General features: G+C 37.6%; 4 protein-coding genes across 8 annotated transcripts; 2 read left to right on the top strand and 2 right to left on the bottom strand.

Annotated features, from left to right (window-relative positions):
• The first annotated feature begins 3,264 nt into the window (after window positions 1-3,264).
• On the top strand, window positions 3,265-6,797 carry LOC103703169 (fibrillin protein 5 homolog). 3 transcript variants are annotated; one of them, XM_008785930.4, is made up of 7 exons: window positions 3,265-3,727; window positions 3,883-4,001; window positions 5,041-5,163; window positions 5,823-5,921; window positions 6,018-6,062; window positions 6,155-6,228; window positions 6,401-6,797. In XM_008785930.4, the coding sequence occupies exons 1-7, from the start codon at window positions 3,292-3,294 to the stop codon at window positions 6,453-6,455; spliced, it is 951 nt and encodes a 316-aa protein (XP_008784152.2). In that variant the 5' UTR covers window positions 3,265-3,291; the 3' UTR covers window positions 6,456-6,797. The 3 variants fall into 3 exon arrangements, 2 of the variants coding, with proteins under 2 accessions (XP_008784152.2, XP_008784151.2); XM_008785929.3 differs by having other exon boundaries at window positions 3,266-3,727; window positions 6,371-6,797; XR_005513596.1 differs by having other exon boundaries at window positions 6,018-6,212; window positions 6,371-6,797.
• A 596-nt stretch (window positions 6,798-7,393) lies between these two features.
• Window positions 7,394-11,185, bottom strand: LOC103703172 (sm-like protein LSM3B). Its single transcript, XM_008785933.3, has 3 exons — window positions 10,917-11,185; window positions 8,854-8,949; window positions 7,394-7,734 (listed from the first exon to the last, which is right to left on the bottom strand). Exons 1-3 carry the CDS (start codon window positions 11,031-11,033, stop codon window positions 7,654-7,656), a joined length of 294 nt encoding a protein of 97 aa, XP_008784155.1. The 5' UTR covers window positions 11,034-11,185; the 3' UTR covers window positions 7,394-7,653.
• Window positions 11,186-11,225: 40 nt separating this feature from the next.
• LOC103703173 lies at window positions 11,226-14,761 on the top strand. Of its 3 annotated transcripts, none has more exons than XM_008785936.4 (2): window positions 11,226-12,592; window positions 13,130-14,761. In XM_008785936.4, the coding sequence occupies exon 2, from the start codon at window positions 13,262-13,264 to the stop codon at window positions 14,513-14,515; it is 1,254 nt and encodes a 417-aa protein (XP_008784158.2). In that variant the 5' UTR covers window positions 11,226-12,592; window positions 13,130-13,261; the 3' UTR covers window positions 14,516-14,761. The 3 variants fall into 3 exon arrangements, with proteins under 3 accessions (XP_008784158.2, XP_008784156.2, XP_008784157.2); XM_008785934.4 differs by having other exon boundaries at window positions 13,043-14,761; XM_008785935.4 differs by having other exon boundaries at window positions 13,040-14,761.
• Window positions 14,762-15,780: 1,019 nt separating this feature from the next.
• Window positions 15,781-23,028, bottom strand: LOC103703174. The gene is made up of 7 exons (XM_008785938.3): window positions 22,742-23,028; window positions 21,687-21,716; window positions 19,681-19,779; window positions 19,212-19,359; window positions 17,368-17,674; window positions 17,200-17,254; window positions 15,781-16,065 (listed from the first exon to the last, which is right to left on the bottom strand). The coding sequence occupies exons 1-7, from the start codon at window positions 22,865-22,867 to the stop codon at window positions 15,991-15,993; spliced, it is 840 nt and encodes a 279-aa protein (XP_008784160.2). The 5' UTR covers window positions 22,868-23,028; the 3' UTR covers window positions 15,781-15,990.
• Window positions 23,029-25,792: the final 2,764 nt, after the last annotated feature.

Below are 25,792 nucleotides of genomic sequence, written 5' to 3'. Positions count from 1 at the left end.
GTTACAAAAACAATGGCGGGCCCATGCATATCAGAGAGCACCGGATAAAGAGACTGTTTGTCTCAGTAGTGGTGCATATGCAGGGTTTGATTGATACAGAGACTGATGAGATGTATGTCATCAAGATTAGGGGAAGAAAAGGGATACTTCATGCAGCATTATGCTGCCAAAGAATGTGCTGTACCTGGAGGATAATTATAAGATTAACCTTTTCACTTCAGAGTAAGCTGGAGAGGTCATAGATGCTTGATATGCGTCAAGTATTTCATTTGTCTCATGTTCAACCATTATATTTGTCTTAACCTGCGGCTTATGCAAAATTCTAGGCCAACTGATGGTAGTGATACCCCTTCAGTTACAAATATCAGGAGCTCAAGTATTTGAATCTTGAGTGGTGTTATTCTTCGAGATTTCGTCCCAAATACAAGTGTGAAAATGTTGGGTTCAATGTTATAAGCAGCCCCTTGTTCTTTAAGATGGAGGAGTTTTAAGGGGGTGGAACTACCCCCTGGTCTACAGGTTGGGAGTGTCATCGATGTCTCTCTCCTAGTCTGAAGGGAGGAATAGTAGGAAAAGAAGATGAATAACACGGCGGACTCTTAGTTTTCAGAGGATCTCTGTTCTAGTCTAAACGATGGTGCTGCACAAAAGGTGGACGTCTCTGAGGCATTTAGGATCTCTGTTCTAGTCTGAACGATAGTGCTGCACAAAAGGTGGACGTCTCTGAGGCATTTCTGATGGGATTGGAGATCTTATTGATTTACAGGCATAATTAGGGAAAACAACACAAAATATGCATTTAACGCGGCAATAGTTGTAATTTGAGTAGCCTAATTCTCAAGCTTATGCAAACGCGGATGAAATGAGGCAGATTAAAAGTTGAGAACTACTTTAACAGGCTACTATTTTTTCAGAGACGGTTCGTGGACACACTAGTTGTGGACGTTCATCTGCACGATAATGGATGAATCGCAGTGCATGATACTCGTATATTCAAGAATATTCAATTATTTATCGTTTTGTACAAAGTTAGCAGGTCTCCATGATGTCGGCAACGTTCGTGCGTTAATGGTTAAATGCGTCCTCGAAAGAAGTCCAATTATTCATGGAACACTGAATCAGAAATTTCACATGGAGCGGCAGTAACCAGCCGGCTATAAATAGGCCCCGAGAAAAATTTTAGTGCAACGTTCCCTAAGTGGATCTAATTAGTCTCCGGGTTCCGTGTAAAAAAGTCTGAAATCTGCATGAAAAAATTATGAAAAGTTCCATAAAAGGTTAATTAACTATTTACCAGTCCCTACGTCACGGGTTCCGCATAATATTTGCCGACTTTGGATAAATTCCGGGTAACTTGATGAAGGGTCCTTTTTAAGGAATATAATTTATCTACCGGTTGAGCTACCGTCTGAAAAGAAGGTTCGGATCGTACCTAGAAATGATTGACCGTTGGATCGCTTTTTGCACAGATCTCAGAGCGCTCCGAATCTTTCGTTCGCCTCCATAGATTACAAAACAGCTGTTTCGTCATCCAACGGTTGACGTCGCGATGGATCCTTCTTTCAGGCTTCGGATTGTATCTTCGGATTGTGTTTGTTAACTGCAACAATTGTTGATTGGAATGACAGAAACACGGGTGAGCTGTTGGGTGATGCTAGACGTATCCAGGATTATTAAACGCTGTTTGTTTGCATAATTAAAAAGTTGAGCCCGGTAGCTATTATTAATCTTAGGTGGTGCACGTCCACGGCCTCTCTTTGGCTCAAGGTAGGTTGGTTTCAACATCATGCGGCATATGAGCTTGCTGTCATTGTTCAACTTTAGAATTCCTTTGCCATTTACTTTGCACCATTTATTGAATACTATAGTTGTGAGGACCCGTGCATGTATGTGTTTAGTCCCACATCGTTTATTCGTTGGATAGATCTTGGGTGTTTTTACATATTCAAGAAATCCAAATAATATCTTAGGGCTAGCCATTTTAGGTGAGATCCTAAGTTGTTATAAATGATGTTAGAGCGAACCAAGCCCATAACTTATGTAGACTGAGGGATACTGTAGCATGGATCTATTAGAGCTGACCACGGACCAATCGTGGTACTTATGATTAAATTTGAATAGATTTGAACCCTTAGTCTAACGAGAATGTTAGAGCTTAAATGGAGAGAGTATGTGAGGACCCATACGGGCAAAGTACGTGGAATCGACCGAACCGACGTACCGGTCGGTCTTCACCGGTACGTCGGTTCGGTACCGGTTCCACTTAAAAAAAAAACATGTGTTGACGTGTTCGGCCATAGAGTGGCAATAAATGCCACTCTGTGGCATTAAAAGCCCCTCGCGTGGGCTCGCTACCTCGCGTGGAGAGCCCATGCGGGAAACCGCACGCGAGCGATTCCTTACGCATGGAATGCGCGCAGGCGCGAGTGGGGGACGCGTTTCCCCACTCGTGCTCGCACCCTTGTGCGTGGGCCTCTCTCTGTTTTTTTTTTTCCCCTCTTCTCCTGTTTTTCTTTTCGACCTTTCTCTCTTTGGGGTCGGAACCAAATTCTGTGGCTGTACTAGCACCGGTACAGTACAGGCTGAACCGGTCGGTTCCGACCGATTCAGCAGACCATGTGTGCGGGCATGTGTTTAGTCCCACATCGATTATTCGTGGGTAGGTCTTGGATACTTATATAGAATCAAGAAACCCAAATAATACCTTCTAGCTATTTTTTTTTGGTGAGGTGGGTTGTTACAAATGGTAGTAGAGTGGACTAAGTCCATAATCTATGTGGATTAGGAGATACTGCAGCATTGATCCATTGGAGTTGACCATGAACTAAGCATGGTACTTGTGATTAGGTTTGAATGGATTTGAATTCTTAGTTTGACGAACACGTCAAAATTTAAACGGAGAGAGTATATGAGGATTCGTATGAGTGTATATTTAGTTTTATATTGGTTATTCGTTGGATAGATCTTGAATATTTATACAGAATCAATAAATCTAATTATATATATATATATATATATATATATATATATATATATATATATATATATATATATATATATATATATATATATATATATATATATATATTATATATATATATTTGTGGGGGTGAGGTCGTGGATTGCTGCAATAGTTGAGTCCAACTTACCATAAGTTTTTATACCACTTACCATAAGTTTTTTATCCTTGAAATGCAGGCCTCCAGTCCAGGCCCAGTTGTCCCTCAAGAGGTGGTGTCGGCGTCCGTTATCTTCTCGAGAAGGTGGCCACACATTGGACAGAGCTGCTCCATGTACCTGTGGAGGCTGGGTTTTTGGACCGTAAACCTCTTCGGCCGGTGGACCCAGTCTTTTGGAGCTCAACATTCCGTAGGTTTACCGCACGGTGCTGAAGCCCCTGGTGTCATCTTCTTCGGTCAACCGAAGTTTTCTTATGGTTGGAGAACAATGGCTGCTTTGTTCATCTGGCCACCATTTTCTTGCCGCAATGCTGCAACGATGAGGCACTTCGAGGCGAACCGATCCACCCAACTGGGAATCAAGAGCCCCAAGGGCAGAGACTACCCATCGGGGAAGAGACCGAAGTCAGCCTTTGCTTCAGCAACAACAGCACCGACTGCTGGACTACCGGATGATGCCACTGGCAACCAAGGGGTAGACAAACAACTCCAAGGAGATTACAAGACAGCTGAAGAGATCAGATCGGCACTCTACCAGAAATTAGAAGGTAATGTGAATTACTACAAGTCTTTGGTTTTGTTTCATGTTGCTCTGCTGTCTATATATATATATTCCATGATAGAACCACAAGCGAGTATGTATCTCTTTGTTGAAGCAAGATGTGTGATGGCAATGGTGATAATGGTTCGTCATGAATTTAAGGTGTTAACAGAGGGATTTTTGGAGTCCCATCTGCAAAGAAATTGGAGATCGAAGGCCTGGTGGAGCTACTGGAGTCCCAAAACCCCACCCCTCAGCCAACTGATAATCTGTTAGATAAGGTATTCCAATGTCATCTTCATGTTTGTGACACAGGTAACTAAGTGAAGTCATCCAAATCTTTTATTTTCTTTTTGTATAGCTCGAAATGTTAGATGTAATCTTATTTGTCCAATCAGAAATGTTAGAACCAAAACCAACAATATTTTTATGGTCAGTTTTATATATCTTTCTTCATCACTCATTTCAAGTTAGGGCTTTATTTTGGTTGCTCCTCATTGTCTTCATTAATCTTTCGCCTTGCTTTCCAACACTGATTTGAGTGCCTCTCTTTTTCAAAGGGCTCATCATCTTTGCTTCATGCGCTAATACCAACACAGAATTCCTAGGTTTCTCTGACAAAATCACCTCTTGATATTATTGTCAACCTCCTGTTTCTCTGCACTATCCATAATACATCCGCTCCCAGAATTTTGATTCAAGTAGCATCATGAAGTTTATTGTGATTCAAGTTAGTTTCAAAGGCATCTAATGAACAAATTAACACTTTACAAATAATTCTTCATCTCAATCTCCTGTAATTTTCACAAGCAAGTACTAATCAAAATTAGCCTCTTCTACAAGCATCAAGTTTAGATAAGTTTGTGTTCTCAAATAATCCTGCAGTTCCCCAAACAACTGAGCTGCTGAGCTAACAAAAAGCAGACAGCTACTTCCATAAAAGCAACCATTTTGATACCTGAAAAATATACTAATATGTATGAAGTTTACCTACTGCTTCTCAGACAGTGGAGTCTTGATTGCTTAGCTGGATTGAAAATTTTATGCATAAACTTTCTGTTAAAGGCAGTTCGATGAGATCTTGGATATTTTCCAAAGAAATTAAATGCAGATTGAGCAAGTGTACTTGCAGGGACCTTACCTGACAAACAAGTAGATGGTAATTGGGAACTGAACAATGGAATTCCTTTTCATACTGAGCGAGCAAATTGTTGACCTCATGTATCAACTTGGGGACCAATTTCTTGTTTGAAGTTTAATCAATTTAATCATATTTATGATTGCTCCGGTAATACATGCTAATACTTGGGAGAAAACTAGGTGGATGGATGCTGGAAGCTTGTTTACAGCACAATTACAATACTGGGGGCTAAGAGAACAAAGCTCGGATTGCGTGACTTCATCACTCTTGGTGACTTCATGCAGATAATTGATGTTGCAAAGGTGAGATCCATTCTTCTGTAGAATTTGTAAGCTCATCACATTAATCCAACAAGTAAAAGAAAGCCTATCATGCATGCATAAATATTCGGGCTCCGCATGTTGGCCTGACTGAAGTTATCACAATAGTATCTCGGGAGAGGCTGTCCATTGTGTTGCACCGTATATATTTGTGCTGGTTGCCTCCTTTATCTGGGAAGAACTCATCTAAAAATTTTGGGGCATTTACTTATAAAATAGAAAAATCTTTAATGGAAATTTTACCTCAAAAAAAAATCTTTTAATACATTGAAATTTTGTTATAAAAAAAATATTTTTTGCAGTTTTAAGTATGTCGCACCACTTCATTACATGGACAAAGACAAACCCACCCTTGATATCCTCCTAATCGGTTGGGTATAGTAATGACTAGGTGCAAATAAGTGCTTAAACATTGATGTATTATTTTATTCAATACTAAATTGTTATATACTTATATCACATTGCAAAACAGCACAAGTGCTTATGCAATGGCACGTAAAGCAGAGCTAATGGCAATGTTCCAAAATTGGTAGAGGATGTATTGTGTCTAATGTTATAATAATGTAAGCAAAAAAGCCATAATCTTCTGTTATTGCTTCAAGTAAATGGAAAATTTAACTTCAGATTCTCAATACTCACAGGAAAAGGCAGTCAATGTGATTGAGTTTAATGTGAGGGCATTCAAGTTGCTGACAGGGCAGCTGACAATTGAGGCATCCTACAAGATTGTGTCCAAAACTGTGAGACAACTCCCATCTTTCAAACTCTAGACTTACAAGGAGTTCGTGATCATGAAATTACTTCTCAAGTTCATTGTTGCATCTGTTCTGTCACAGAGAGTTGACATTAAACTTGAGAACTCAAGCATTACTCCGGATCAGGTAAAACCATCTGCAACCACACCACAGAGAACTCTTTTCAGATGACTAAAAGCTTTATCCTCCTGACTGATGCTGACGTGGGGATACCACAGTTGATGAGTATTTTTCAGAAGAATTACGATCTTCTCCTTGCCATTTTCAATCCAGAAGGTTGGCTTGAAATAACGTATCCTCTTTACAATCTTAAATCTAAAAATCCAACAATATGCCTATATTAGATCATCTTCTGTTAAGGAGGAAAAAAAAATAGTTGTCCTTTTGATATGGATATCCTTTTGCGCTTTTTTGTCTTCTCTAAACATCATTAGATATGTTGACGACACCTTGCGGATTGGGAGGGATGACAAGGGCAACATTTTCATCTTGGAGAGGACCGAGCAGGCAAGAGTCTGAGCTCGTGAACATTGAGCTCAGCTGCACTTCATCCATGATATAACATTACCAAAGCAGTTCTTGGATCAACAATGTTTAATGTGAGCTTACATTTTAGAGGAATATTTACAAGTGAAGAATATAATAGAAAGATGTAGATCTTGGGCATGATATGGCGTACTTTGAAATTAAACTCATTCTGAATTCCTAAATGTTTATTTGTTAACTGTTGCTTATCATTGAGGGGCATAAAAAAAAGAGAAGAATCAAAGGGAAAGATGTTTCTCCAGGGCATGGAATTGTGTACTGCAAAATGAACCTTCCATTCGAATTCCTAGATATTTATTTGCCTGCAGTTGAACATATGTTGATTGCATGCATGACAGTGTAATGGTAGCACTGCAACAAATACCACATTTGACCACAAGCCAACTTATCCAGTGTTTGTTTTGAGAAAGATGAAGGTCTGCATCTCACAATAATAAATTATTACAGTGCTTATGAATTAGGGGCAAATCTATGACTACTTGAGTTACATACGCTATTGATAGTTGAAATTACTCATTATTGTGACAGTTGAGCTCAACTGAAAAGCAGTTATTCTAATTTCAATATCACATATCCAGTTCTTCAGTAGCCTCAATTGATAGGCAGCCAAACAGGCCCTCAATCTGATGAGGCGCCTAAAGCCTCCCAGACGAACCCGCAGCAAAGTGACAATGAAGAGGTGCTGCTCCTGGTTCAAGCCTAAGTGTTTTCAATTATTCTAGAACTTGAGGCCTAAAGATCTGATCGAATAATTCTTTGGCACTCTTAAATAACACAACATCAGAAGGGCACACCCTATCAAAAAACACAGGAAACAAAAGTCCCTTAGACACAAGGCATACAAGACCTCTTATGGCAGGAGAGATTTATGGATGAAGATATGGCCACATTAAAAAAGACTTAGAAAACAGTAACAACCCAACCTGATAATATAATTTAATTCATTCAACCAATCAACAGTCGTAACAAGGATGCTTAAAATTAAACATGCTTATCACAGATAATACAGATATTCATATCTGTTTCCAACCTAACATATAGATGATTACAATTTCGAGAACTTGCAGTTGGTTGTCATCCAAAAGGGAAAAGGACAGTAACACAGCAGTCAATATTGGAGACACAAAGTCCACCAGTGACCTCTCACCATTGACCTAATTCTACAGCTTGATCATGCTGTCCTCAGAGGTGGAGAAACCAGTATGACTCCATCTCCTCTAACGAAAAGAAAGGGCACAGTGCGCCTGGTGGTCTGAAAGAACGGTTGATAAGAAAAATCAGAAATCATGGATTTACTTCAACAGAAGCAATGATCAGTAACTTTGTAAATAATCACCAAGAAAACAGGAACTAAAATTAACTGTTGATGTCAAAATCTGGTAGATTATCAAGAGCTTCAACAAATAGGTAAAATTAAAACATTTTTTATTTTGCTCACTGAAAGGCTAGCATATAATGGCTAAAATTATTTAAACTATATAACCATTCACATTGTACAAAGGCTTGAGTACTTGTTGGCCAAGATCACAGAATAATAGCTATAGCTTCCTTCTGAACAGAGAAGTCACCTTTCTCATCCAGCAAAACTACAGGACGTATCAAGATGATTGCTTCACAATTCAGCTGATATTGCTAGCCACATTGCTTGAAAGTCTCAATGCTTTTGTAATTCTAAGAAAATAGACAGATTTCTTCGTTAAGTGCCGAATAATCTTGGTGTCTGACTCCAGCATTTGTTCCAAACAAGAAGTTACCAAGGTTGAGGGTGTTTCAATAGCTATTTCCTTCTCCACTGAATACTGACCTCTTCTATGATATGTAGTCCAGGTATTTCCATACAACCACATACATCAATCTAAAGCAGATCATGAAGGGCCTAAAAACTTACAACTTAATCATTAATTTGGATCGATTTTGTTAGGATTAGTTTCTAACCAGATTCAATTTAAACAAATATGAAAACAGAATGTTTCATAAACATGTAGTGCAAATCTTTCTATACAATCACATACATCAACCTATAGAACATCATGAAGGACCTAGAAATCAACTCTTAAAGCACTAATTTGGACCAACCTTGTCAGGACCATCATCAAACCGATTGGTTTAAACAAATCTGAAAATGGCTGGAACATCTCATAAACTTGATCGCCCATGACATTTAGTTGATCGACAAAGTTCATTGAAAAGAAGGACAACAATAATAAGAATTGTAGAAAACACCAATAAAACCAAAAAACAAGGATCCGAGCAAGCTTTACAAAGATCAATACCAATGACTATTCCAATACACTACTATGAATAGTTACTTATCTCTCGCGACAAAGTCAGCTTCACAAAGCCAAAAAGTACAAAAATTGATTTTGCTTACCCTGACAATCTCTTCATAAGTTTCATCATCAATCTCTACAGTAGTAATTATTTCTTCAACATCCCCAAGTATCATATTCAAGTGCTGATCATATGCCTGAAAGCAGAGGAAAAATCAGTGTCTACACAGTGCTAACTTAAGATGAAACAGATATTAGGTCACAATCTAGATAGTCAACAAGCAAATGGACGTTTGAATATGACCAAAGCAAAGGCAGCCTTTTGAATAATTCTAACATGCCAAGATACTCCTTCAAATTTCTTTAGAAGTGCTGGCAGTCCATGCAACGAAGAAATTGCGGATTGAGCAAGCTATGAAAATAAATGCAGTGGATATATAATTTAAGTAACATATTTAAAATGAGGAGAGATTTTAAATGTCAGTGATGTTTCCTTGAAGATGCCACAATAAGGCAAATTGTATCTGGATGGAACTTCACTGCAAATATGTAGGATTTGTTGCACATAGATACCATGGTATAACAACATCTTCATACATCATCTGACATCAACATGAAAATCACAATATTTTCACGTTTTAAACAGGATGTAGAGGGAGAAAAAAAAGCACAGCTGAGCACAAAAGCAAGAGCAATTTAGCAAGGGTGGAATTTGAAGACAAGTGGTTAGGTAATGCAATTATCACTTCAGCATATTAAAAGAAAAAAATCCCTTAAAGCTACTTTCTTTTCTATTAAAACAGCAGGTTTGACTATCATGTGTTTAACATTTACTTCGCTTTTTTGAGAAATAAATGGATATAATTATATAAACATGTACAATTGGTGCCTTGCAATCACCAACCAATATACTTTCATGGTTCGATATTCTGGTGTTCTAGGCGTAGAGGGACCACATCAATGCAACCAATGAGAAGATTGATTCATTTGGACCAGCATGAGGGTCCAAATTCATTGCATCGCTAGAATCCATGTTGTATATTCGAAGTAGATTGACTTTCTTGCTTCTCTCATGGAACTCATTTCCTAAAATGGTGATATCATTATCACCCACTCTAGCGAAACCATTCATCAGAGCCACTATTAACCATACATCATTGAGGCATATTCTCAAAAGATGTATATCTAGAGCCTTGGTAATAGTGGCGTGGTTTGGTAATACACATGTGTATAAATATAATTCTAAAGAAAGGTAAAACTTAAAGAAAAGAAGAAACTTACTGCCAATTATTTTTCTAATAAAAAAGGTAGTCACTGTAAGACTTCTGCATTCTTGTAATCATTATAGCTACTATTGTCTGGAGCACCTGGTAGATTCCCTCTGCTGGTTACTTCCTCGACATATAATGGACTAAACGTGTATAAAGTACAGGGTTAAAGGAGATTAGAGTTGAAGAGATACACTAAGCTCACTGAGTTTCTTTTGTGGACTCCCTGTAACTGTTTTTGCTTCTCCATTATAGCAAGAAATTGAGGTGTCCTCACTGCACTCATGCTCCATATCTGGTGCGGAATTCAAACCGTGGTGAGCGTTTATCCACCCTGATGTCCCTAATTCCTCATGATTATAGTGCATTGGCTTTCACCCCCGAAGGGTTTTCCGTCCAACTTTCAATCTTAGGTTTGGTTCGGTTTCAACAAACCCGAACAGCCTACCCGTACTAACCACAAGGTTTTCCTTTTATACGAATACTATTTGTTCCCATGATTCTGCTACATTATTGGCCCATGAAACTGGTTTTACCCTTACTAGGTTCCAAATCACTAACGTTAAAAAAGTTTTCTTCTTTGTTTCCAGCAGTATGGTCTATATCTCCGATCGATTCTATCAACTAATCGAGCCAACGGGTTCAAACCCTAGAACACCCTATTTCTTATCCCATTAATCAAGAAAAATGGAACAAAAGAAAATTTTTCCCCCGGAAATACTCGGGCAAGATCAAGAATCCACGGACGAAACATGCCCGAGATCGTGGAGACACAAACGATCAAAGGAAAAGGATTTTACGAATTATACGGACAGCTGATTCTGGGGTTTTGGCAGCGAAAAACGAACAGATTTTGGGGGAAAGAGATCTGGTAAGAGAGGTAAGAATGAGATTACGTGAAGTTTTCCACGAAGCTCTCGATCGGAGCGGAGCTTGACGTAGATGCGCTCGTCGAGGCTGAGCCTGATGAGGTCCAGCGGCTCCTTCACCGCGCTCTCTTCTTCGCTCGCCATCTCTCTCTCTCTCTCTCTCTCTCTTCCTCTCGCTCGGCTCGCTGCGTACCTTGGAGGTGGAAGAGGGGGTTTTAAACTTTTAATCGTAACGAAGGTACACACGGCTTCTCCCAGTTCTATTTGGATGCGGATTTTTCTTTTTCTTTCTACAAACGGTTATAAATCACAACTCGATCGAAGTGGGCTTTTTTGGGCAATTGGGAGAGCACCGTTTCAGTATTTATTCTAGTTTTATACATCAAATATTCATTACTGGCAAAAGAACATATTGTAAAGAGAGCTTTATTTTGAGCCTGGCTTGGCCTTAATTTCGCTGTTCATGGAGGTGGAGCTCGATATTAGGGCATGACGGAGAATCTCAGAATACTTTTGTGGCAACTCATATTTGTTGCGAAGGTAATCAAGTATTAGATTGGTTGGCTGGACAAGCAATTCTGGATGATATTTCTCTCCAGCATGGTGATGCCCTTCACCCCGATTTGATCTAAATTTCGAAGATCGATGGCCGTGGAGTTGGATATATTAGGCATAATTAATTGTTCATTCCTGTTTTTCATTTGAAGTTCACTTTATGTAACTAAAGAGTTTTGTATGCTAGTTTGATCAGCAATCCACCTAAATGGTAGTGGGTTGTGACTCGTGACAAAGCCCGTCAGGAGTCTTTTCTTTTCTTTCTTTTTTCTTTCAGTGGATCAGCTGCTCAAACTGTTTTCACATAAGCACAACCAGCTACGTTACTATCAAGAAGACTATAGAAAAAAGGAAACCGACGGAAGTCTTCAAAAGACTGAAAAGCTTAATATTGAGTTACATATCAATAAATAGAAAACAATAAATTTCGAGAGAAAAAGGAAGCCTAGAAAACCTCACTGATGATTGGACTCCAATAGAAGTTTTCAGTACTGATTGGAGTTCAATTTACTTGTAAAATTTCCAACTTTCTTTTTTCAAATGCCTGTTCTATAATTTGCACCATCTCACATGAGGGCGTTGGAGTAGTTTGCTTCTCACATTTCTATTTACTATTTCCAAATGCCTCCCTAGAATCCGACCACCTCACACAATCCGACAATCACATTGGCGTGTGATTGATTAGCTGTTATTGACTACTCTACCAAGAGTTTGGCCAAGTAGAAAACTCTTACACAGTAGCTAGGATTAAATATGTTACGATAAATTTACTAGAAGTACTGTTGGAAAACAAAACGATCCCTTTTCCTTTTTTTTATATTGACTGAAAACCACCTTGTTCAAAGCGCACCAACCCTGGGTTGCGTTCAATGCATGGGAACCAGTTCTTGTTCCGTGAGGACTTCTTTGCACTGGCTGTGGGGTCATGTGGTCCCAAAAATGTTGCACCCAACACTCCCCCATGCAATGTATCAAAACCAACCTCCTTTCAGTGCGTCACCAAGGCCGGCAGGTGGTCTCCTTGGTGATTCTAAAACTCCCCGGCAACCTCGCCTTAAACAAACAAAAAAAAAAAAGGTAAAGAAAAACTCAGACTTTCTCGTCCAAATAACTTCGACTGGGCTTCTCATGCAGGCATTTCTATCCAGGTAAGTCCGATAATCATCTGTTTGTGAAGTCATATTTGATTACCTTGGCTTTCATTTTGGGTTTTTCTTGGAGTTTGGATCTCGTTATCTATGGAGAAATCTGAAGCTGAACTTGAAATTTCTGATGGTTATTGGTTTTCCAGATAAATGAAGAAGATTTGGTGGTGATTTTGATCGATTTTCTCTCTTGTCTCGCTTACGTTTAGGATTTTTATGATTTTCTCGTACTATCTTACTTCTCTTTAAGCCTTTTTTATTTACCTAAGATTCAGGTAGGTTTTGTTGAGAATATTCTGAGATTGTTGTGGAGAAACCAGGTGGAGCTTCTGAGTTAAAGCTCCTTTTTTTTTTCTTCCCATGAAGTAGTCTAATTTAAGACCTCGCAAAAGGAAGAAAAAAAAAAAAGTTTAACAATTCGATCCATTCTGATCTTTTGTTCCACGACAGCAGATAGAAGTTACCAAGAAGCATGTCATCAAAGTTTATTGCTGGGAAAAATTGATGCTAGATTTGAAAACTTTTCTCAATACAAAACAGGCAAATTTAAGCTCTTAAAAGAAGGGCGGCGAGACTCCTGCCATTGCGAGGTTTGGGGAGGGTCATATGCAGCATCCTCGGTATATACCGAGTGCGAAGAGGCTGTTTTCTGTCTAAAGTTCAGCACAATAGATGGAGCAAAGTTTACCAGCCAGTAACATGATGCCTGCTTCTTATGGGGTACTGGACTTGCAAGGTTCTGTGCGCAAGCATCATCAACACCACCCACAAGAGTCCCTTCGTCGCCACCCGCAACAGGCAAGCAGCATCCAACATCAGAGATTGATGGTTCACTCACCAATAATGCACGAAGTTTTCCCGTTAAATGCCAATCACATGAAAGATTTCAAAACCTCCATGAGTGATGATGGCGATGCGAGCTTCACCGAGGACGGAGTCCATGATCAGGATGATGCTGGCAAACGGAAGAAGGGCCCTCCATGGCAGCGGATGAAGTGGACCGATCGAATGGTTAGGCTACTGATAACTGCAGTTTCCTACATAGGAGAGGATGCCATGCCGGAATATAACAATGGCGGGAGGAGAAAATGTGCAGTACTGCAGAAAAAGAGGAAGTGGAAGTCTATATCAAGAGTGATGGCAGAGAGGGGCTGCTATGTTTCTCCTCAGCAGTGTGAAGACAAGTTCAATGATCTCAACAAGAGATACAAAAGGCTCATAGATATTCTTGGAAGGGGCACAGCTTGCATGGTGGTGGAGAATCCAGCCCTGTTGGGCCAAATGGAGCACATATCTGATAAGCTGAAGGATGAAGTGAAGAAGATCTTGAGTTCAAAGCAACTATTCTATGAGGAGATGTGCTCATATCACAATGCGAATCGGTTGCATCTACCTCACGATCTGGCGCTTCGACGATCTCTGCAGCTGGCTCTCAGTAGTAGAGATGAGCATGACACAAGGAGGGCTGTGCATGGAAATAACGATGAAGATGATCGAAGCGCAGGTACCGACGATGAGGAAGATGATGCTCAGGAGCATGCTGCAATATTGCATGGCGATGCTGGGGATTCATGCTTACCGAAAAGGTTGAAGCATTTGGTGGACCATGAAGAAGTGAGTTTTGGAGACCCTTCAGGGTTACAGCCTCATCCCCAAGACATGTCTGCTGTTGCTTGGGGGCAGAAGCACTCTAAGAATTTTCCATTACTTCAGCTGGAAGAGCAGAGATGGAAAATTCAACTTCAGATGCTGGAGCTTGAAAAGCAGAGCTTCGAGTGGCAACGATTCAGTAAGAAGAAAGACAGAGAACTGAACAAGCTGAGGATGGAGAATGAAAGGATGAAGCTTGAGAATGAAAGGTTGGCATTGGAGTTGAAGCGCAGGGAGTTAGAGGTTGATCTTAATTTGAAGAGATATCAGTCATGATGCATGATTTGGAGAACTGTGGAATTCAAGCTTTAGATATGGTAAGCTGCAGCAGCCTATAACTAAAGTACTTCCTAGATGAAGTCCTTGTTTTGTATTGTTGTTCTATTAAACTTGTAAACATGGGCCATGCAATTAAACCTTTATTTCCTTGTCAGATGAGCATGTAAGTGTTTCTACATCTATCTTCAAAGTTGGAATGGTCGCTGTTCTGTGTGCAAAATGAATGAGATCTTGGATTTGTTATTTCCTCTTTTTTTTTTGGTAAACCAGCATCTTACTACACATAGATGTAAATACGCCACGGGTAATCAGAATACAAAACACGGTCGGGGCTCAGCAGACTCAGTCTGCTGTACTGTTCGTCTTCCGAAATACATGTGCGACCTAGAAAGAGTTGAGACTATCCAAAAAATGGCATACATCCCCGATTTTGTTATTTCTTTTACTGGCTTCTCTTCACAGTTTCTATCACAGCTTATGTATCATGCCTATGTGTGGTGACGGAGACATGGCCTTAGTTGCCACAATTGGGAGCGTGGAAAGTGGATGTTTTAGTAACACTTTAGTAAGGAAGTGAGTTCAGAAAATGCTGAAGCAGGAGCATTATCATTACTTTATATGCTGAAATTAATTAAACAGGGTTCAATTATATATTGCCCATATTACTCCTTAAAACTTCACAAACAGGATTTTTAAATATTATGATTATGTTAAAGTTCGTAACCACCTATTTAGACATACTTGGATCACATTGTTTCCACAAAGAGGCTGCCAAATATGACCTAAAATAGATCTGTGTGAGAGACTTAATTATTTTTAACGTTTTATAATGCATAACCATGAAGTATATTGATAACTAGTGGCTATTTTTTAAATATCATTGGTATAGTGTAGACAAAGACAAGTCTATCAACAGCTTATTGGAATTATATCAATGAAAAGATCATCCTTATGATATTCTCCGTGCCTTCCCTTATTCACTGCCACAAAAACTTCATACGAAATACATTATACAATCTTTAGAGAGAAACTATGCTTCTCTCGAGAGGTGAGGATATATATAATTCTCTTGATTCCAAAATTAAAAATAGAGCATTCAGATCGAAGATTCACGCTGTTGCTCATACTATAAATCCATAAAAACGTTTGGTGATCTCTGATCCCTGCATCAACTAGGTAATAAAAATAAGTGGTTAAAATGACTTAGGATCATATTTTGCTATGATCTAAGCATTTTTTTATAGCCATCTTCAACAATATGGATTTTCAAATTAAATGATCTATCATTGATTTTAAGATGAGAAGACCTTCTCAACTGTCCTCTCGAGAGCACCTTAGCTCTCTCTCTCTCTCTCTCTAATATATATATATATATATATATATAGAAAGTATTACATGAGAACTTGAACATACACAGCTCCATGGAAAAACTCCAGCACAAGGTATGCCTGATTACTATTATCACCAATGCCTTAGCTGGAATTCAAGGCTTTGCACAGGGAGTTGTATGCATCAACACAGAGCTTGAACCTTTCCTCAGCAATTGCCTGCATTAACACATGCATGGTTCCTTTTTCAGGATTTCACCAATAAAAGACCCAGAATGCAAGATAAAAAGATTTACTAATGATTAACAAAAAGTAATGGGTGAGACATGATTAGATCATTCTAGAAATTTGAACAAAAACTTGGAAAGAATTAGATGGTTGATATATAACAACTATTTGCTTCAGAAAAGATATACAGAACAACTATTGATTTAGAGTGTAGTGGAACACATGATAAATTCAAACAAGGCCATATGATTTTTTCCAGCTAATACAAAGTTCAGAGTGATGGTACAGGTGTCCAGACACGCACAGCTCACTGACCCATTATTATGTAACCCTATCCTCACAAACTAGGTTCATGTGATTCACGATCCACAACTGGCAAAAGGCAAAATCCAGCGAAAAAAAAAGCAGGTAAAATGATACACACCGAGATCTTGTAACTTGTCATAAAAATTAACAAATTTGTGACCACACATGATAGTCTAAACTAGAGAATAAAAGTTGAAATAAAATGACCTAAATGGAACAATAAACAACTGACATATATGATTTAATAAGAAAAAAAGTTATTACTTGTGCATAAATTGTCTTCAGGAAAAAAATGTACACCATTACTCCAGCTAAATTTTGCATGCAATTTAAGGATTAATGTCCCACCCAAAATAATTTAATTGTCATGATTTAACAAAAAAAAAGAGAATGTCCCAGTACATAAGGTTCCCACCACTGCAGGACTTGAGGAGGTTTAGATGCGCACAGCCTTTTACCGTTGCGAGCGAGAGATTGTTTTCGTGTTTCGAACCCGTAACACCTAGGCTACAATAGACCAAACCTTACAATTGCACCAAGGCCTGCCCTCATTTAATTGTCATGACTAAGTTATAAAAAAATAGAAGCAGACTGGCTATAGGATAGCCGATAAGTGGGATATGTATCAGATCTATCAGTTTATGGGGTAGGCCTGCTGGACCCTTCACACAAGCTAATTAACCTTTAGGCCATGGTCAGGGAAGTGGGAGTTTATCTTTGGCCGGTCTCCCCCATATTAAAAACAGATCCATTCAACAGGCAGACACACACACAAAAAAAAATCAAATGAATAATGAGTTAGTAAAGTTGACAACAAACCTGGGAAGGGCCTTGATGCTTGTCAGGGTGCCACTTTAAAGCAGTTGCATGGAAACTGTGAAAAGTAATAAATTACATGGTCTAAATGAGTAACATGGTATAAGAATGCAGTAACTATGAGAACCAAGTAGCATCATTTAGGACAAGGTCTGTACAACAATAACTTACGCATGTTTAACATCATCTAATTTTAAGGGGCCTGTGAGTGGCAATCCAAGGATAACTCTATGGGATTGGGAACCTATATCACTTGGTTCATCCTCAATATCACTTTCACTCCATACTTTTTTTCTGGTTTTGATCCGCTCTGAATTATCTCTCCACTCAAATCCGGTTGCATAATTCTGAAAATGAAGGGTTTCCCCTGATGTAAAAGACCAGGTAAAACATCTTTGTCCGCCAAAGGTAGCTGAAATTTTTGTATCAGGATGCTCATAATCATCTTCATCATAACTGCTCTGCCTATTGCGCCACCCTGAAAAAAAAAGGAAGAAATGTTATCTCGTTATGAGTATAAAGGCAACGAAATCAGTAACTAAATAATCTGGTCCCAAGCATGAATTTTGGGATCAAAATAATAAAGTATGCAGTATCATACACTGCATATATTATATGGTATCTAAAAATGAATGTAATTTGATTGACGTTATTGTTGGCTGCAATGGCAAACTGATTATTTTTTTTCCAATCTAGTGTCCTTAATTCAAATGAGTGTTGTGCTAAAATTGTGTTCATCTGGAAGAAAATTGATGCCTTCAGAGTTATTTTCTTCAGCAAACTGTGCAAAAAACCTATGAACCGCTTATACATTCAAAAGCAACAGATTTACAGTAACTAAGTTTCAACACTATGGGCCCCTAATACTTCACCTAGATATTCCAATGGAACAAAGGGGATTCCAGTAAAAAGCATATTAAGTTTTGTGAAAGACTTGGACATTGACAGTAGAGATGTCAGACTGGATAAAAGTTTTATACAGAGGAGTGTAGCAGGAACATCCACCCTTAAATCGTGGACAACCAAATCAAACAAGTATAATCCGAGAATAAAGTCTTGGGCTAGTCAGGAAATAGTGTGAATTATCAAGAATAACATTCCAGTAGAAAAAAACAAAAACAGAATGCCAAATAAAGGGCTTGCATGAAGGATGAGAATTGGATAGCAGATATTTTTACAAGGATACAGGAGAAACACAAAGGATTGCCGCCAAAGCTTTATAGTTTCAATGAATAAGATATAGGTTTTGGAGCCCTAGAAATTTATAAGAGAATCTTTAAGATTTTGACTATAGGACTTCATCAGGCAATTACAAACAGAAAGGGACATTATGAAAAAAACTTTAAATGACCTCATTCCAACATGTCAAGTAGAATGAAAGAGCATGCAACTCTGAATCTTTACAATTTCAATGAATAAGATTTAAGTTTTCGAGCCCTCGAAATTAATAAGAGAATCTTCTAAAATTTTGACTGTAGGACTTTGTCAGGCAATTATAAAAAAAGGGACATTATGAAGAAACTCGAAATGAGCATACTTCAAGATGTCAAGAAAAATGAAAGACCATGCGAGTCTATGAGTTTGTAAAGCATCACTAAGATACAGGAGATGATTCTAGAAGCATATAAGCTACGGTATTGAGGAAGTTCTTGAGGCAGGGATAAGAGAAGATGACATCCATGTGATGTTAATCCACATGCTGCATTGCTAGGATATGATTGAGTTAGTAGATAAGTGCAGTAGAGAAAAGAATTTTGAGCATCCACTTTCTTGATACCTCAATACCATCATATTATGGAGATCAAGGAAAAGAATACAAGATAAGGCAATTTGTATTAGCAGCAGCAGCAGCAGTACGAATATTAATAGCAGTAAATAATAGCAAACAAATGTAGCTCTTAAAATCTTGTCATTGAAAACACTAGATGAACCAATTGTTTACTTAACAATTCAGCTATAAAATACAAAGGATTATGTTAATAACAAAGTACAATAATCTGGAAAACCAAACTCACGCTTGTTTGCACTATGTTTGCCTTTACTGTGGGGCTTTGGTCTCCCAGCACTCTTTGACCGTTGATGTTTATCAAAATCATGTGAACTGTCCTTTGCTTTGACATTTCTGCTGCTTTTTTTATCAGTAGACCAACTGATATCTTCATCCTATTAATAAAACCAAGATGTCAGGTAGATTCATGTCATTATACAGCTTGCATGGTTGCTTCTAAAAGAAGGTGATGACATAAGAAAAAGAAGAAGAAAAAGATAGGCATGATTTACAAAATAAAATATCACTGACAATGATGGAAAGCAATTAATTATACCGTTAATTAGAATTCACTTAACAATGTGCAGATGGAATATCAATCAGGTTATCAAATCGAAGTTAGAAAAGGTGACTACCGATTCCGGACAAGGTCCTAGAGATCATTAACATAATGAGCCAACTGTCAAAGAAAAAACAAATTTACCAGCTATGCTTACCTGAAAATATTGCTGAGAAGGTCTACCATCAAAAAGAAGATTCTTGAGAGCTGCCTTTGCATCAGATCGCTTTTGATGAACTGAAAATCTGATGCGAGTCTGTCCAAATCATGGTTTTGTCAGATTACACCAACATATAGGACTAGGAGAAGAAATTACTCTCAGAAACATCAGAATATGCTAATGGAGATGTATGAGGATACTTGGCCATAAAGAAGAGTTTTGCATATTAATTTTGATTAAGTCCCTGAGAACATTATCGATACTTGGACCGCATCTTAGAGATTTACTTCCCAATAATGATGATATGTAAGCATAAAGCATAAACATCTCCTACTTGACAGTAGTCCCCACTAAAAATATATCCTAATGTGATCATTCAAGAGACCGTAGCATGGCTATAGAACGATAAAGTTTTTCTCCTTCAGCTTGCCAATTTCTTATTTAGTCTAATTGTCACCAGAACAGCAGAACTTAATCCACTACATCTAATGGTGTACAGACTAATAATTAGAAAATTGACAATCAGTTAAAGTCGAAGAGGCAATACAATAGCATGAGATCTGCGTTTTCACATATATGCCATTATCCGCCTTGAAGGAAAGAAAAACAACTCTGGAGAAAGTAGTTTCAAGACCATAAATCATTTCAAAACAGCATATGATAATTTTGAGAATCAAAAGACTCCAAAACATACTTATTGTCAATTTGAAGATGACTATTGATAAAGAATCCTTATGGGCAAAACATACTCTGAAATGTCCATCAACAAATGTCTGACCACTTCTACAAACAAGAGTAAGCAATAAGGCTAAGCAAAGATGCCTTGTGTCTTGGAACATATTGAGTTCCAAAGAGATCCAGAGTAATCCTATTGACCGTTCAGGGACTCTTAGAGCAGCAACCACTAACTCATGGTGTCGAATCTATTCTCAGAGCAAATCCCAAACTGTCTCCTACTTGCTTATAGCAGCAGTAGTAATAGTTTGTTGCGTCTCCTACTTGCTTATTGTTGCTGCTCTTTTGAAAAGCTCTTTTCCCAATTGTTACAATGACATGGAAGAATGTATACATTACATTCAAACTTGCAAGGATGGGAACATACTTTATTTGGCTGGAATGCCAGCACTTCACCCGCTTCCACTATTCATCAGGTTTAGCCACCCTTCCTAGTTGGTTCTGAATGATTTAAGATCACCTCCATGCTCCATTCCCCTCCAGCTTCAAAGGATGCATGAATGAATTTCTCCAATCGTTATAATATTTTGAGTCAACTTCAAATTTCATACCTTCAACTTCAAAGAAAAACATGACCAACTAAAAACTTTTCCATCTCCATATTGTGTGAGAATGATACAGCCTTAATTGACTAGTTCCGTTATGCAACAAAATTAAAGTTCAGCTGTAGGCCCTTCAGATCAAGCCAAATCAAGATCTGCCATTCTAGAAAGGAAGGTGCCTAATTTTAGAGACCATGACAGGATTGTATTATCTCCTTCCCTCTCTATAGTAGTTCATCTTTTATGACTTTATTTGGTGGTTCTAATATGGATTACAAAGTCATTATCTCATAGTTTTCTCAATTCTCACAGATCATGCAGTTCCCACCATAATTTTCTTGGGCCACCTTTGACCTCAGCAACTGACACCAATTTAGAATTTGTCCAGCCACACAAATGCGCAAGGAATTTTACCTTCTCCTTGATATTTGACCATAGTTAACACTTTCTATAAACCTTAAAGCGCATCGGATAAAGGGGGGAGAGCATATATTATTGGAGGGTTTAATTCTCAATCAATTACAGGACTAAGATATGGGAAAGTCCAGTGTTTGGAGGCCTGGCAACTTTAAGAAAACAAAACATCGGAAAAAATGTTGAATGCTTACATGAGACACTCATCCAAAATAGAAGAATATAGGTATGTCATCAAAAAAAAATAATTATGAAAAGTGAAAGCTATCTAATTAATTTAAACAAGATATAAAAGATCCAGACATGTTATACCTTGGACTGTTCTTGGTTTGTTCCTTCATCCTGAAAGTTTAAGATCACAAAATATTACATGTCAATAACCGATGAAGATGTGAAGGCATTATATATGACTTACAAATCATATATAGATTATCTACACAACATGCACACATACATGTCCGCACAAACAGCACAGATATGTTTTTAGAGTTGATAATATAGGAACAGAAACAGCTATTTATTCCCTTTATCTCATGGCTTCCTCGGTATATATAGCTACGTAAGATAACAAGTCTGAAAGAAAACAAATATGTATATCAAAAGTGAACCAATGAAAGTAACAAAATGGTGAAAATCTAGAAAGTAGGAACTTTGGCATTTTACCATTGGCATGGATGCGCAGCTCTATGTTTAAGCAATAATTTAATTGATTCCATTGTATTTTCTGGTCCAACTCACAATCAACTCGATCATTCTCCCCATTACGGCTTAGCCCGATTATGAAATTTCATTCTTTGTCATAAAGCTGACACCGAATAATTAGGCATGATTAGTTTAGCTAAATTTTATGACTGAATTTTCTTGTTTTGATTTATTTCACAAGCTTTAAAAAATAAAAATAAAAAGAAGAAAAAAGAAAAAAAATGCATCTTTCCTTTATATTAATAAGAAAAAAAAGAAAGAAGAAAAACTCTTAAAGTAGCCGATGCCTTTTAAATTCAACCTATCAGACACCCAGTGCCCATTACGCAATACACAAGCCACTCAAACCCATCACCAATTATTTTTTAATTAACCTCACCAACAGAAATAGCAAATTCTAGAGCTTCCAAGGCCTCCTCTATATCAAATAAATTTAATAAAAAAAAAAACAAGAATGGGAAGAACAATAGTTTGAAGTGACTTGTGCTATTTAAAATCAATGCACACAAGAACCAATCAAGCCCATCCTCCGTTATCTTCTTCTTACAAAAAAAAAAAAAAAATCTTTTGAGCTAATCTTTACCCATCAGCCCCACGAAATGCAAAGTATTCTTAGGAAAAAAAAAGGAATATAAATAGAAAAGGGTTGGCCTTTGGGAACGAACATCAGGGTCCGATTTACTCCTCCATTTGGCGAATGAGACGGGGGAAGAATGGAACAGCGCGGAATCGGTAGTCGGGGACAGGGGATTCCGAAATCTGAGCACGCTCTTCCATGGGGCCGCTCGCATCTCCACCCTGAATATCTCGAAGAAAGTCGCGCGAGAGAACAAACAACGGAGGCTTTGGGCGCTTCTATTTTCTAGGCCTTCGCTTCCGCCATTGGAGCCGAGTTCTCTGGTTCTTTCACTGGACCTAGGGTTCTATCCTCGGCCCTTCTTGCTCTCGTCGGCCCGAGTATATGGGCTTTTAGCTCGGCCTGGGTTCAAAAGGTCCGAAATTGTTTTTTCCTAAACTAGTGGAAAAGAAAATAGAAATATAACTTGCAAAATAAGTTAATAAATAAATGTTCTCGGTGGAAAAGAAATTAGCCAGTGGTATGATAGTTAGGTTGAATTAATTTCAGCACAATCTATGTATTTTGCATCATAGAGCTGTATAACTCTCGAGCTCCATTAAATAATCTAGCCATCATAGGCTGCACATTCCTCTAGGGTGGAAAAAGGTTAAAAATTCTTTTTTCTAATCTATTAGAAAAGAAAATAGAAATATGACTTGCAAAATAAGTTAGTAAATAAGTGTTGTAGGTGGAAAAGGGTTTGGCTAGTGGTATGATTGTTAGGATGGATTAATTCCAACACGAAAAGGATCTCTTTATGCTATGTATTTTGCATCGTAGAGAGTTGTATAACTCTCGAACTCCATCAAATAATCTAGCAATCAAGGGCTACACAGTCCTCTGGGGTGGAAAAAGGTTAGAAATTCTTTTTTCTAAACTAGTGGAGAAAAATAGAAATATAACTTGCAAAATAAGCTAGTAAATAAGTATTCTAGGTGGAAAAGGATTTGGCTAGTAGTATGATAGTTAGGCTGGATTAATTCCAATACAATCTAACTCAACTCATGATTTATGTTATATAGAGCTAACACATATCCAGCGCATCAAAAAAAACTTTTCTCAAACTCCATCAAATAATCTAGCAATCGAGGGCTACAGTCCTTAGGGGTGGAAAATATGGACAGTAGAGAATTCTAACCTAGGGTAGAAATTATTAAACTGATTTAGGCCCTGTTTGGGGGAGCTTTTGGAGGGCCAGAAAGCACTTTCTGTCCCTCCAAAAGTACTTTTAGATGAAAAACTGTGTTTGGTAAATTTTTCAAAAAGCTGTTTCAGCTTTTGCGGGAAGCTGAAAACAGCTTTTGGGAGGAAGCTTCAATTTGGAGCTTTTGGGAGGAAGTTGTTTCAGCTTTTTCGGAAAGCTATATTTTTGACAAAAATGCCCATATTAAAATAACATAATTACATAGTTTATCCCTGTATAAACCTAAAAATCTACTGGAGCCAAGAACCCAAGCCGTCAGACTCCCTTCCATAAGAAAAGGTATTTTTCTTTTCAATTTTTGTATGCATCTCTTGAACCACATTTTAGAAGAAAAATTTTTTAATCCTTTTCCATACCTTCCAAAATCAATCTATTGTTTTTTTTTTATCATCAACCTCGCGGCCCATACTGAGGTCCTCCTCGAGCGTGGACCACGAAGAAGAGCCCCTGGACCGCGGAAATTTATTTTATGAGAAATTATGGGAAATTATTATGGGAATTATTTTATACTAATAATTATAATATTTTATACCTTTATTTTTGTATTATACTATAAATATAATATCATATTATATTATATCATAATACATTAATATGTTATGTTAAATAATTTAATATTATGTTATATTATGAAAAATTAATTTATACTAATAATTATAATATTTTATACCTTTATTTTTGTATTATACTGTAAATATAATATCATATTATATTATATCATAATACATTAATATGTTATGTTAAATAATTTAATATTATGTTATATTATGGAAAATTAATTTATAATAATAATTATAATATTTTATACCTTTATTATTGTATTATACTATAATATTGTATTATATTACATTACATTATAATACATTAATATGTTATTTTAAATAATTTAATATTATGTTATATTATGAGAAATTAATTTATACTAATAATTATAATATTTTATACTTTTATTATTGTATTATACTATAAATATAATATATATTACATTATATCATAATACATTAACATGTTATGTTAAATAATTTAATATTATGTTATATTACCAAATATTAATTTACTCTAATAATTATATTACTATTATGCTATATTAACATAATATTATTTATATTACAATAATATTATACTATATCGTATTTTATGTATTAATTTATGTTATGTTTTATTATGTTATGTTGTATAATACTATGCAATGTCCTTTATGGTAATTTTGTCATATAAAAGTACTTTCTCAGTTTGTTTACCAAACACAAAACAAAGTACCACAACACTTTACGAATGTAGTTACCAAATAGCAAACAGCTTTTTATAACAGCTCTACTTCAGACAGCTCTACTTCCAACAGCTCTACTTCCAACGGCTCCCCCAAACAGGACCTTAGTTTAAGCTTAGGCGCATTTCCATATGGCTGTTAGATTGGGCTTACGTGCATGGTTTTATTTTCATGTTCTCCTCTCGGAGGAAGACGTAGCCGGATGGAGGCCATCAACCCTCGCGGACCTCCATTAGTCCTCTGTCCTCCTCCCTCTTCCTCGGGTGCGGATTTCGCCGCCGCCTTATCCATGGCTTCCATGTCCTCGGAGTCACCGGTAGGAGGTCCGAGGTTTGGTTTGTCCGTGATTTGGATGAGCTTCCAATTGCCTGTTAGCTTCCTCGCCCCCTTCTCTCCTCTTCCCTTTGCCTTTGGTGCCTGAGAATTAGGGAGGGCTTCTTTCCCCAGCTCTAATTGCTCCGTGCTTGGTCTCTGGCAGCGCGTGAGCTCTGTCCTCACGCGAATTAAGCAAATGTTTCCTTTTTGCTCTGCTTTCTGTCGCATCGTCTTTCTATGCTCAAATGCTTATTGAGACGTAAATTTTTATGATGCAGCAACTACTTGTGTGTCTATTCTTGCCTGAG

This window comes from Phoenix dactylifera, chromosome 10 (genome assembly GCF_009389715.1).
Source record: "Phoenix dactylifera cultivar Barhee BC4 chromosome 10, palm_55x_up_171113_PBpolish2nd_filt_p, whole genome shotgun sequence".
NCBI classification, from domain to species: Eukaryota; Viridiplantae; Streptophyta; class Magnoliopsida; order Arecales; family Arecaceae; genus Phoenix; species Phoenix dactylifera.
This window is presented reverse-complemented; position numbering and strand designations above follow the sequence as displayed.